The 12,449-nt window shown below is 39.7% G+C and overlaps 1 protein-coding gene across 7 annotated transcripts in view; it reads right to left on the reverse strand.

Annotated features, from left to right (window-relative positions):
• Positions 1–355: 355 nt before the first annotated feature.
• Positions 356–12,449, reverse strand: part of CSGALNACT2 (chondroitin sulfate N-acetylgalactosaminyltransferase 2) — a 46,167-nt gene continuing 34,073 nt past the window's right edge. For 2 of the 7 annotated variants that reach the window (XR_008424867.1, XR_008424866.1), the window contains 4 exons: positions 7,412–7,493; positions 3,778–3,847; positions 3,153–3,630; positions 2,306–2,416 (listed from right to left, as the gene is read on the reverse strand). Coding sequence is in view for 3 of the 7 variants with exons in the window: in XM_053909712.1 (XP_053765687.1) it covers positions 2,124–2,416; positions 7,412–7,493 (375 nt within the window). In the remaining 4 variants the exon portion in view is untranslated. Of the gene's footprint in view, positions 2,417–3,152; positions 3,631–3,777; positions 3,848–7,411; positions 7,494–12,449 lie in introns of all 7 variants that reach the window. The other 5 variants (XR_008424869.1, XR_008424868.1, XM_053909712.1 and 2 more) reach the window with 3 other exon arrangements.

Raw genomic sequence — 12,449 nt, forward strand, 5'->3', positions numbered from 1 at the left:
AACTGTCTCACACTGCTGAAGATGGTCCACTTTGGAAAGGAAACAGAATGTACACACAACTGATGACCCAACATTATTACTAAAGAAATTCTTGTACACTGACACATATATAGTCGGGAAAACTAAGAAAAACAAGTGAAAAATTATCACAGAAATCAGAATGGTTACTATTATGGGAGGTGAGGGTGTGTGATTAAGAAGGGGCACACAGAGGCCTTTCACTGACAATGTTCTTTATCTCACTCTGGGTAGCTGTTTGCTTTATTACTCTTTAAATTACACAATTACATGTTATATTCTTTTCTGTATTTATGGTATTTTGCAACAGAAAAAAATTATCACATTTTCATTTAAATTTTGATAATAAAATACTTTATTGGTACCATTTAATGTCAAAGCCACAGTATGTTTCCATTGCTTAGCTTCCATTTTTAAATTAAAGGCTAGTTTTTTTTAAAAAGGAGAAAAGGTAAAATCACTTGATTCTGTCAAAAAACAAGATGCAACTTACCTTCGCAAATAATTAGGTTCTCTCACTTTAAATACCAAAATTCACTGGTCTTCATAATAAATAACTGTATATAAAGGAGACAATAGCCTAATAATTCTGTAGAGAATATTTTATACATCTTAAAAAAAAAAGCCTAAATGCTACCCAACTTAAAACTTGTAAGAATAATTCATAAGAGTTACTGTAAAATGAATTCATGTAGCACCAAGAAATTTGGAATTTATATTTCAGATGGTATGATTTACTGAGTAAAAAGTAATGACTTTTCTTCTGTGAATTTTCAGGGGTTTATGTACAAATAGGAAGGATACAATATAGGTCCCTTTTAAAAGCCAAATCAAAATCTATGCATGCCTTTCACCTTATCTCCAATTTCTGGATCTAGCAATTGACCGTATGGTAAAAGATCCATGTGTGATAAATAACATAGTACAGTCCTATCTGAATACAACTTCTTATGCATCTTGTCTCATTAACATAATTTATACCTCAAGTAAAACAATATTCTATCTGCAAACAATACATTTCTCTAAAATATTCTGTAATTCAGATTTCCATTCAGATTACTTTCCCCTCCACCTCTTTTTGCAAATCAGTGTAATCTATGGTATACCTCATTAAATTGTTTTTCTTCAAGAAACTCTCTCTCAACTCAAAGTAGCATAACATTACAAATACAGATGTAGCATATATTAACATATGAGGGAAAAAAAGGATAATAAATATATACGGATTCAAGCTAAATGAGACAATGCAAAGCAAAAAACACAAAAGCATGCTATGTTCATCTATTCTGAACCACTATAAGAAGGCCCCGGTAGCACCTGGCTCATGTAAACGGATGTTCCCAGAGATCACCTGCTCTCCAACATAAGTAAATGTTCTAGTAAAGACATTTCCATGTTTGTTTACTTAAAACAATCCATAGCAACTCTGACTACTAATCCAGAACACGATAACACATTATAGTTTTAATCATGAGTCATAGATTCTAACCTAAGTATTTTCACTATTACTCATTTGTTTAATACCAGACATTCAGGGAGCTAAGCAACATTAAGCGTTTTTATTTCTGATTTCTTTTGATTGATTCTGAATTTCAGATGTGTCATTTAGTCATCCTCTGCTTCAGTGAAAAGGTTTCTTCAAGCAACTGACTAAAGGTCTTAATATAAAAGCAGGTTGACTCAGTGGTCAGCAGGTGAAGAACCCTTGTCAACACAATCCCTCCATAACACTCTGTCCTCTGTGCAGGACTGGATGCTCCTGACCCACCCTGAGCACAACACATTCCATCCCTCAACCCAGATGCAACCCGAACACATCAGAACATGGGTGCAGGGTAGAAACCACCTCAAAACTACTTTTGGGGCAAACACCAGATTTCAATTTGTCAGTGATTCCAAAGTACGGTATTCTCACAAAACAGGCTTTGCACTGAAACACTTGCTTTTTCTTCCCATATCAAGTTAAACCGCTTAAAGTAAAGTAATGCCAGAAAGAACACAAAAAATAAGCATGTCTTCTCTGAAAGAGGCACTGCATCTGGAATTGGAATTAAGGCTAAAAAAACTGCTGGTTTGTGGTTCAGACTAGTGTGCCAATGATGACATTAACCAACAGCTTCACTATTTGTCCTGTATGCCTGTTTGTGAAGATGGGTCTCTATCTCCTCCCTGAAGACCAGCATTCCCAGGTGCGAGTGAGAAGCCTCATTCATGGCTTTGGACTGGATGCACATACGGTACTGCTCGGGGGTCAATTCATCAGCACAGCGTTTCTCATGCCAGAGGTGGAAAAGACCAGGAACTGGAGTCCGAATCACAATCAGGTCACCATGTAAGTATTTTCGATAAAGATGAACATCTTCTCCACCCCAACCTTTTACTTCCATGTCGAATCCACCTGCAGGATTAAAATGGACACTGTACATAACTGTCTGACAGCTAGAGCACAGTCAGACCTGATAAGGATCAAGATGTTCTGCTTCAAATGACATGGCATGGTATAGCCTAAAGACACCTCATGGAGAAGACTGACATCCTGGTTTGGAAGTCAGTTAGGAGCAGACATCTAGGAGCGCAGGGTCTGTTGTTGAGAGTATCAAAATGAGATTAAATATTTGAGAATGCTTTGTAAACGTCAAAGTTATATAGAAAATCTGGAGAAAATCAAAGGAGAAGGAAATATAAATCACCCATAATCTCACCACCCTTATTATAATTAACATAATTATCCTTTGAGACTTAAGTTTTTCTGGGTCACAGAAAATTTTCCAGAGGAGAAAAGAGAAGAAATGTCTAAGCTGAACATATACATTTGAGAATGGGCACACAGATGATTTAAAGCCATAGGAATGGATGAAATTACTGAAGGAATTTAGAAAGAAAATAGGGCTCAGGTCTAAATCCTAAGTAAGTAATGCCAACATCTACAGGTTAAACATGCAGAGAAAGATAAGTCAGCAAAAGAGTCTGAAAAATGGCACCAGAGGATGGAGAAAATTCTGGAGATCAAGCTATCAGAGTAGTCAAACGAAGAAAGTGTCGTGAAGAAGAAATGCTCATGTGTGTGCTGCTCAGTTAAGAACTTAAAAAGACCCAGGTAGACCTGGAAACATACATGTTATTTATAATCTTACCTACTAGAACAATTCTGATACAGTGATGGGGCAAATGGATAACTGGAATGGGTAAACACATGAAACAGGAGATAAAGTTGAGACTATTTTCAAACTGGCTTAAACTGAACAATGAACTTTCTAAAGAAACATGGAGAACATAAACCATTTGGAGTTTTCTGAAAAACTAGAAAAGATTTTTAAAAACTGAGAACAAATTAATTCTTTAGGAGCTAGGTTTCCAAATTATGTCTTCTGTCAAATAATTATATGCCACTTAATTTCACCCTTGAAGGATGACAATAATCCTGAGCTCTCTGAAAAGTATTACTTTAAATAGTCACAGCCTTACTAATAAACACTATGTATAATATGTCTTGGTTTTTCTTCCTTGTAGATATCAGTTGTTCAAATATTAGAGATGGTGTAGATACTTAACATAAATGGGAGACTTCCAGTTTCTGGTCCAGCACAAACAGAGCTTAGAAGTCATTTCATCCTACCAAAAAGTAAAAAAAACAAACTGAAAAATGTACAACTCTTCTCAGATCCCTCAGAGAAATAAGGTCACAGAGCAAATGGCTACCTCCAAATTGGAGAGACAGGCAGGTAAAACAGAATCACAAGTATCAGAGCAGAAACCTACCAATAGAAATCTCCAGGGGAACCAGTACTGGGGTAAGGTGGCGGTGGGCAGAGTGGGGTGGAAATCTGAACCGTAAATGACGGAGAGTTGAAAATTTCAGGCGGCCCAGTCATAGGAAGGTCCCCGTACTCCTTTAGGAGCTCTAGTAAAACTGTGAAGACTGGAGCAAAATCCCCTAGTGCTTTCAGCAGGGCAGTGGAAAGTGATCATTTTGAAACAAGCCAGAGAGAACACTTTATTCTTCTTAAGAAAACCTGCCATTAGGAGAAACTATTTTACCTGAGTCGAATCTACCTGGGGGAAGGACATATCCAACTCTAGCCCACTCTATCCATCCTGTTCCACCTTAGGTTGGGGCAGCGTCTGAGAAACACTTGTGAAGACATATAATCTCACTTCAAGGACTGAGGCCTAATCACAGGTATATAGAATGCTTCCTCTTTTCCTACACTTCACCACCGATTACTAAAGGCCTTGCCCAATACATTATGTTCAGCTATGAAGAGAAAATGAGGCATACTAAAAGACAAAAAACGATTGAAGACATAGAGCAAGTATCAGAACCAGACTCAGATATGGCAGGGGTATTGAAATTATCAGCCTGGGAATTTAAAACAACTGTAATTGATATGCTAAGGACTCCATTGGGAAAAGCAAGAACAGATGGGTAATGTAAGCAGACTGAGAGCTTCTAAGAAAGAATAGAAAAGAAATGCTAAAGATAAACAATGTAACAAAGGAAGAATGCCTTTGTACTGGCTGAGGAAAGAATCTCTGAGCTTGAGGACACATCAATAGAAACTTCCAAAACTGAAAAGGCAAACCCAAAGAAGACTGGAGGAAAAAACAGATCAGAACTTCTAAGAACTGTGGACAACCACAAAAGGTATAACGTATGTATAATGGGAATATCAGAAGGCGAGGAAAGGGAGAAAGGAATAGAAGCTCCACAATGAAAGAGGCCAAATTCCAAACAAGCGCTGAGAGGATTGGGACTCCCTTTCTCATCCAGCTTATAGTTATAAGGTAGACGCTTCATTCCAGAAGGGAGTGGGACTGCTCTTCCCCTACCCCATAAGGTAGGGATGCCACTCTGAGAGAAGGGTGCCACTGTCTTCACCCCCCCCCCCCCCCCCCCCCCCGCTCTGGAGAGGCTCAGAGATTTTTTCCCCAGGGGAGGAGGCAGTACATGAGAACAAACTGCTTCAAAGCTCTACGCAACGAAACTGACTTTATTTGAAACAGTGTGCAGAAGTTCAAGCCTAACAGGGCTCTTGAAAATAATGGAGATTTTGGTGGTAAGCAATTCAGAGGAAGCTGATAGCTCCATTAGAGCAATAAGCTAAAAATAGGCCAGTTAGGTTACTGGAGAGAAACAGGGAAAGAGACAGCTAAGAAGAGCCCTTTTGAGGTCTGAACAAAACTCAAAGATTTGCCTCAAAAACTGCCTTGCAAAAGGGTTCAATTTAACTGGGTCAGACTGTGGAGCAATTTATGCCCCAGAGCCCTGTCAAAAACAAGAGCGCAAACCAGTGAGCAATTAGTGCAGTCTAACAGATGGGAGTTACCAACAGAGGCACAGAAAAAGTAAAAGAGAGCTCTACTAAATTCATGTCATCCCAGGGTGACTGTGCACAGGCCCTAAGGAGTGACAGGAGAGGCTTCATATTGCTGGGGGGTGGAGGCAGGGTGGGGAGTTAAAATTCATTAACATAGTAAAGCCAAGTCAATAAATAAACAAGCAGAAAACAGAACAAAAAACAAGCCCTGGAGGCAGGGGGAAATTCAATACCCAGACTTGCCACAATAGATTAACTAAGATGTTCAGTTTGCAAGAAAGAAATTAGGAGGCATGTTAATAAACAGAAAAGTGTGACCTGTATACCAGAAAAAAAGGAGGCAACAGAAACTGTGAGAGGGCCTAGATGTTGGTTTTTACAAAAATTCCAAAACAATCATTATAAATATGTTCAAAGAATTAAAGAAATCATACTTAAAGAGAAGGTAAGATAACAATGTCTCATCAAATGGGGAATATTAATGAAAAAACAGAAGTCATACATATATATAACATATATATAGATATGTATAGATAGACCGAGAGTGCCAAATGGAAATTCTGGAGTTAAAAAAGTACAATTTAAATAAAAAACTCATTAGAGCAGCTCAACAGAAGATCTGATCTAACAAAGAATCAACAAACTTGAAGACAGATCAACTGCGATTATGTAATCCAAAGAACAGAGAAAAAAAGAAAAATGAAAAATGAACAATCCCAGAGAAATGTGGGACACCGTTAACTGCACCAACACAGATCAAACAGGAATATGAAGAGAAAATAATGAGAAAGGAGCAGTGAGAAGTAACACAGGTTAGAAGGCAATGATGTATACTCGCTGTTTTATTAAGCCAGAAGTAAGGGAAAAGGGCATTAGTTTCATTTAATAGTCTTTTTATTGCTATTTGCTGATTTTCCATGATTCAAATGTTACAATAATAAAGAGACAAGGTGGAGGAATTTCCAAAACAAATGCATGATTATAAAAATGAATGTAAGACAGACCTAAAAAGTACATAAAATATATTCTATTATAAAATATAAAAAAATAAATGTATATATATGTATGTATATATATATATATACATATATATATATGTATATACACACATGCATAAATATGTAAAATATATTTTTATATGCTGTGGAAATGTAGCCACTGACTGATTAGGAGACATGGAATCAAGTTTCAGCCTGCTTTATTTTATTTTTTATTCTGTGAGTGAGAGAGAGAGAGAGAAGGAGGGAGGGAGGGAAAGCGAGCGTGCACAGGATGGGGAAAGACAGAAACCCAAGCAGGTTGTGCAAGGTCAGCACGGAGCCTGATGTAGGGCTCAAACTCAGGAAGCAAGATCATGACCTGAGCTGATATCAAGATTCAGACAATTCACTGACTGAGCCACCCAAGTGGCCCTTCAGCCTGCTTTCTTAAACTGTACTCTGACAATCTATTTTTTGCTGGGTAAGGCTGAAGCCAGAGTGGGGGCAGGGGGCTTAGACCAGATTCTTCAGGGTCATCTCTGGCTTCAAGGAATGCATGATTAAGCCAGTGACTATAAGTCCCCCACTCTAACTTCAATCAGAGCTAGAAAGACCAGTTGTCTTTTCATTTGTTTTTTGAATACTAGGATTTTCATAAGAGTTAACAGATAATTAAAGGGGTTTCATCTCTAAATAAAAAAATGCCAAAGCCCCTGAACTAGATACTCTAATATTACTTCCAGATGTAATAATCCATGAGCACAACACCAAAGTTATGTAGAGATCTTTTGTAAGAGCATTCAAAACAACTGCAAATATTGGTAATAAGACAAACCGATGCTTTTAAAAACCAGTGTTTGATTTTCAAGAAACAAGTAAATATTCTGTTACACCTTCATCTTTATGATCTCATTTTTGCCACTCAGAGACATTATTATAAACTTTGCCTTTCACATCTCCAGACTCCTCTTTTTAGCCAATCTCAGACATTCATAATTTAATGGGAAAACACTCGATTCTCAGACCTTTAGAAAATGCCATAAGGCCCTACAGTAAACATGTATAGTCCTATTCTTAAATGTAAGATATACTTACCAATGGTCAGGAAATCTGATCGATACTGACAAGTCATTCCAAAGCCAAAATCTCGCCAAAAGCCAGAATCCTTTTTGTGAACCTTTGGTTAAAAAAAAGAAATTCAATTTAATCCCTCAAGACCTAGGTTTCAATCAACAATGAAAAAAATTAAGATACTTTCCAAATAATAATTTTTCCTATCACTTATGTGACTGAAAATGGATCACATGCATTTATATTATTAAATCCTTACAAAACCAACAAAAAAACAGTACTCTACATGAGCAAAGGATTCTTGCCATATTTAATTTACCCGAATTCAAGCCCTTACAAGGTGCAAGCTGAAGTTACTAGTAAACAGTATGGTGCCTGAGCTCAAAGGAGCTTACATTCTATTCTGGGAGGGTAACAGTTGCACAAACACATACTGTAATACAATATAATTACTTCTACACAAATCTTATTTGGTGCCTACTCAGCATTTATTCCTTGCCCCTCTCCTGACTGTACACACTTTTGCTCTGGTAATTCTCTGGCCTCATGTAGCCCATGAGCTTCAGGGAAGCTCCTTCCACCTGCAGCTTCAGACTGGGCCACGACTACTCTTTACCAGTGGCACACTGTCACCCCACTAATTGCAGGAATTGGTTCACTAACAGGAATCAGACAAAATTCAGGACAACATGGCAAAAGAAGAGGGTTGTTGGGAACTCTGGAAGACAAAGCCCCTTCGTTCCTCCGAGAGGGCTACTAGAAAAGACGCTTGCTTTTTTTGAACGGTATAGGGCAGGAGTCAGCAAACTACAGCCTCCAGGCTAAATCTGGCCTGCTGCCTGTTTCTGAAAATAATTTCGTCGGAATAGAGCCACACTCATTTGTTTACAAACTGTCTATGCATATTTTCATGGTACAGTGGCATAGCTGAGTAGTTGCAATAGGAATTTAACTGTATGGTCCGGAAAGCCCAAGATATTTTCTACATGGCTCTTTACAGAGTAAGTTTGACAACGCCTCAAAAGTAGGGGTTCAAGCCTAACATGCTTGAACTGCTGCACTCCTTCTCTATCACATGGGAGACCAGTTTTAAAATGAAGCTGTCACCACTAAAGTCCAAGCAGAGAAAGAAAAAGAAAAGCAGGGCTTTGATGATATAGAGCCCCCAGGATCAAGTAAACGTTGAACCTCGATAAACCTTCTTTATTTTATTCATGCATTCAACAAGTATTTGAATCCATTAGACACAGTACTAGGAGCTGGGACACAGCAGTATGAATAGAGCAGTATGAATAGACTCTGCCATCACAGAGCTCTGTTTTGATGGAAAGATAGCAAATAAATCTATATCTCAGGTGGTAACACATGCTAGGAAGAAAAATGCAGTAGGACAATGGGAGAACATGAGAGAGAGAAAGCCTATTTTGCCATAAGGGGCTTCTCTGAGGAGATAATGTTTGAGCAGGGACTGTAATGAAATACTGAAGTGAGCTGTGCAAATATCTAAAGGAGATCATTCCAGGTAAAGAGGGTAACATGTACAATGGCTCGGAGGCAGTAAGTGAATGACTAAGGCAAGAGTAGAGAAAACAAGGGCAAGAGCAGAAGAATGAGGCCCTGAAGACAAGAAAGGGCTATTAACATTTTAAAAAGATAATTGGTATTACAGATTTTTGTATGTATATGGTAATGATCCATAAGAGGCAAATGTTAGGATAGGAGACAGTGAAGGATGGCGGGGACGGGAGTCCTTGTTTAGTCATGAGGGATAAGCTCTAGTTCAACAGAAAAGGACAGGCTAGGCTTACGAGGGGTCACAGGGAATTTGTCCACTGGGAATGGGGAGAGGCTGAGAGATCTCATGACAGAGTAAAGAAGAATGTCTGACCACTCCTCTAAGTGAAAAATGAAGCAAGATATTTGAAGAGGGAGGAGTGGTGAGGAGTGCTGGGAGGCACGAGAAGGACAGTGTGGCTGGCTTGGAGGACAGACAGCAGGTAGACTATGGTCAGGAGCAGAACGTTAGGGCAGCCATGGAACCCTGAGGCCTATGGTCATATATTTAAAGCAATGGCCCTATAGTGGGGCTGTTTCTTGCCCTCCACATTCACTGCTCAGGGGCCTGGGTGAGAGTTGCCCTTAACCAGGCTGGGGTTTTAAGAGAAAACATTGGGAGGAGGGATGAAGGAGGTGAGTATAGCAAGAAGGCTATGGATAATGACTGACTATGGAGTCTGAGTTGGGTAAGGAGAGATGTAAGGATGCGGACATGAGGAGGATGACAGAAAAGAAAGATCTCATCCAACGTGCAGGGTTCTGAAACAGCTTTCTAGAAGAAATGAAGTTGGAGCTGGGATCTGAGAGAGAAGCAGGAGTTAGCCAAGTGAAAGTTGCAGACAAAAGAACAGGTTGTGCAAAGATCCAGAGATGGGAGAGAGCACTGTGGGTGAAGGATGGTGGGACCACATTAGAGACAGAAGTAGAAGTGACCACAAATCTAGGCCAGGGCTCAGCAAACGTCTGCAACACAATGGGCAGTAAATATTTTGGGCTCCGCAGAACACAGAGTCTGTCACAACTATTCAACTTTGCCACTGTAGTGTGAAAGCTGTCATTGACAATAAGTAACCAAATGAGCACGCTGTGTTCCAATAAACTTTATTTATGGCCACTGAAATTTGTATTTCATATCATTTTCATCTGCCATGAAGTATTATTTCAAAAATATTTTTCAACCACTCTTCACCCCCGGGCCAGAGAAAATTAGGCAGCAGGTATTTTGGGCAGCAGGTTGTAGACTGCTGACCCCTGGTTTAAGGGATCCACAGACGTCATCAGAAAGAATGGGGTACCTGGTCACACGTTTTGGCTTTTTCCTAATGGCAATGGAAATTTCCCTGAAGAGTCAGGGCAGAAGGAGTAACGGGATCAGATGACATTTTTGAAAGATCACTCTGGTTACAGTGTAGAGAAGAGATATAAAAGGGGACAAGAAGGGAGGCTGGTTAAAGAGGCACCAGTTATAATCTAGGAATGGGAAGCCTAGTTTTAGACTATCATGGTATGTTCAGAAAGAAAAAACTGCATGGAGGTAAAAAAGATTGAGTACAAAAACTGACAAGTTAGCAAGTGACTAAATGGGCAGGAGTAAGGGTGAGAGGGAAGGATCAACCAAGAGTGACAGCAGGCTGCTGTCCTGAACAATGGTAGTACCATCCCCCAAGAGTGGGGGCACTAGGGAAAGGGCCAGCCCAGAGCAGAACAATGCAGAGCTGGGTTCTGGATATAATGAATGCGAGTGATCTGTAAGCCACATGGGAATTACTGCTTATCTATAGAGGAGGCAAATCTTGAGGGGAGTGAGGAGAGTCTGAAAAAGCTGCTGTGTGGAATAGGAGAACTGGCTGGAAACAGAACAAGGCAGCAACTGAGGATTCAGCTTAAGTTGGAGCTAATACGTGAGGTATGCATTTTCCTTCTTGCCCCCCCCCCTTTTTTTTTTTTTTTTTTTTTTTTTTTTTTGCAGGAGAGGGGCTTCTTCCCCTTCTAGAATGTAAAGCTCCTAGACAGCAGGAATTTTTGTTGATTTTGATCACTGCCATATCTGTAGCACCTAGAACAACATGTGGCACATGGTAGGCTCTCAATAAACATTGGTTAAATGAATAAACAAATTTATACAGGCATAATTTCTGTGGCAAAACCAGGCTCTAATATTCTTATCTCCTTAGTCAAAACAAAAGTATTACAACAAAACACTCACTTTGACATTTCTACTCCATGACAATTCTGATTTTACAAATATTATGACTTCCTTTATAACTTAACTTCTTTTAAAAATCTCCAGTTATCAGATTCGGGGGAAGAAGTCATTGGTTTTGTTTGATTTTTAAACCACCACATTTCCACTGTCAATAATCCCTGGTTATTAATATTTTATTTTTATCTGTCCCTCTCCTAAGCATGTGGGGGACATAGCTATCCACGTTATAACCTATATCTCTAGCCCTCAGTGCCTCACAGGCTGCCAGGTTCAAGAATCCATGTGGCAACGTGACACCTCCCCTTGAGGGTCTAATCGACCAACATGTTCAGGTTGACCTCTTGATCTCTCCTCTTGCCATTCTTGTCTTTTTCCTACTCCTCACATCTTGTCCACCAGCAAGTTCTGTCAGCCAAGTCACACCCAAACCGTTCTCCACAATCACCATCCTTACTCAAGCCACAGTCACCTCCCTGGTCCGCTGCAAAAGCCCAACTGGCTCTTTGCAACAGGAGCCACATACAATCCATTCTCCATAGAATCAAAACCCTCCCAAGGCTTTCTATCACACTTAGCCTAAACTCCTTAGTGCTAACAAGCTCTACGTGACTGGCTCAGCTTTGTGCCCTACTGCCCACTGTGCTCCAGCCGCCTTAGGAAACCCACTAGTGTCTCCTTCTGCCTGCAACTGCTTTTCCCCAGTAAGGGTAGCAGGTTCCTTCTTGTTACTTGGATGGCCTCTCCTACAGCCCAGTCTCAGAAAGGTCTTTCTGACCAAGCACACCACAGAAACCACCTAATCACTCTTCACAACTCAGCCTATTTTAATGATCTGTATGGTATTTATTAATTGACTTTATCTTCCATCTCTTCCTATCAGAATAAATATTCCTGTGAATGGTAACCATGTCTATATGGTTCCAGGTGCTGGGGGTTCCAGCGGTGAATAATGGCTGGTATAGCATGAGCCCTACTGGATGAATTAATATAACAGAGGCAGTTTGTGCATCGGGTAAGAGTGGAGACACACAGCCCAGCCTTCTGGCCCCAACCCTGCCAGGCCTGTGGGCAGGCACTCAATCACCATACAGCTGCGTCCTTGTCTGTAAAACAGGGGTAAAAATAGCACCTACTTCAGAGGTTGTAAGAAGGATTAAATGAGTTAACATGTATGAAAAACAGAACAGTACCTTACACAGAGAAAAGGGTACATAAAAAAATAGCCATCATTAACATTAAAGGATCATCTAAGAAAGATACACCATTTCCCGTTTTTTAAAAATTTTATTTTGATGTAAT

The sequence above is a fragment of the Panthera pardus genome, unplaced genomic scaffold (assembly GCF_024362965.1).
Source record: "Panthera pardus isolate Hobbes unplaced genomic scaffold, ASM2436296v1 HiC_scaffold_22, whole genome shotgun sequence".
NCBI classification, from domain to species: Eukaryota; Metazoa; Chordata; class Mammalia; order Carnivora; family Felidae; genus Panthera; species Panthera pardus.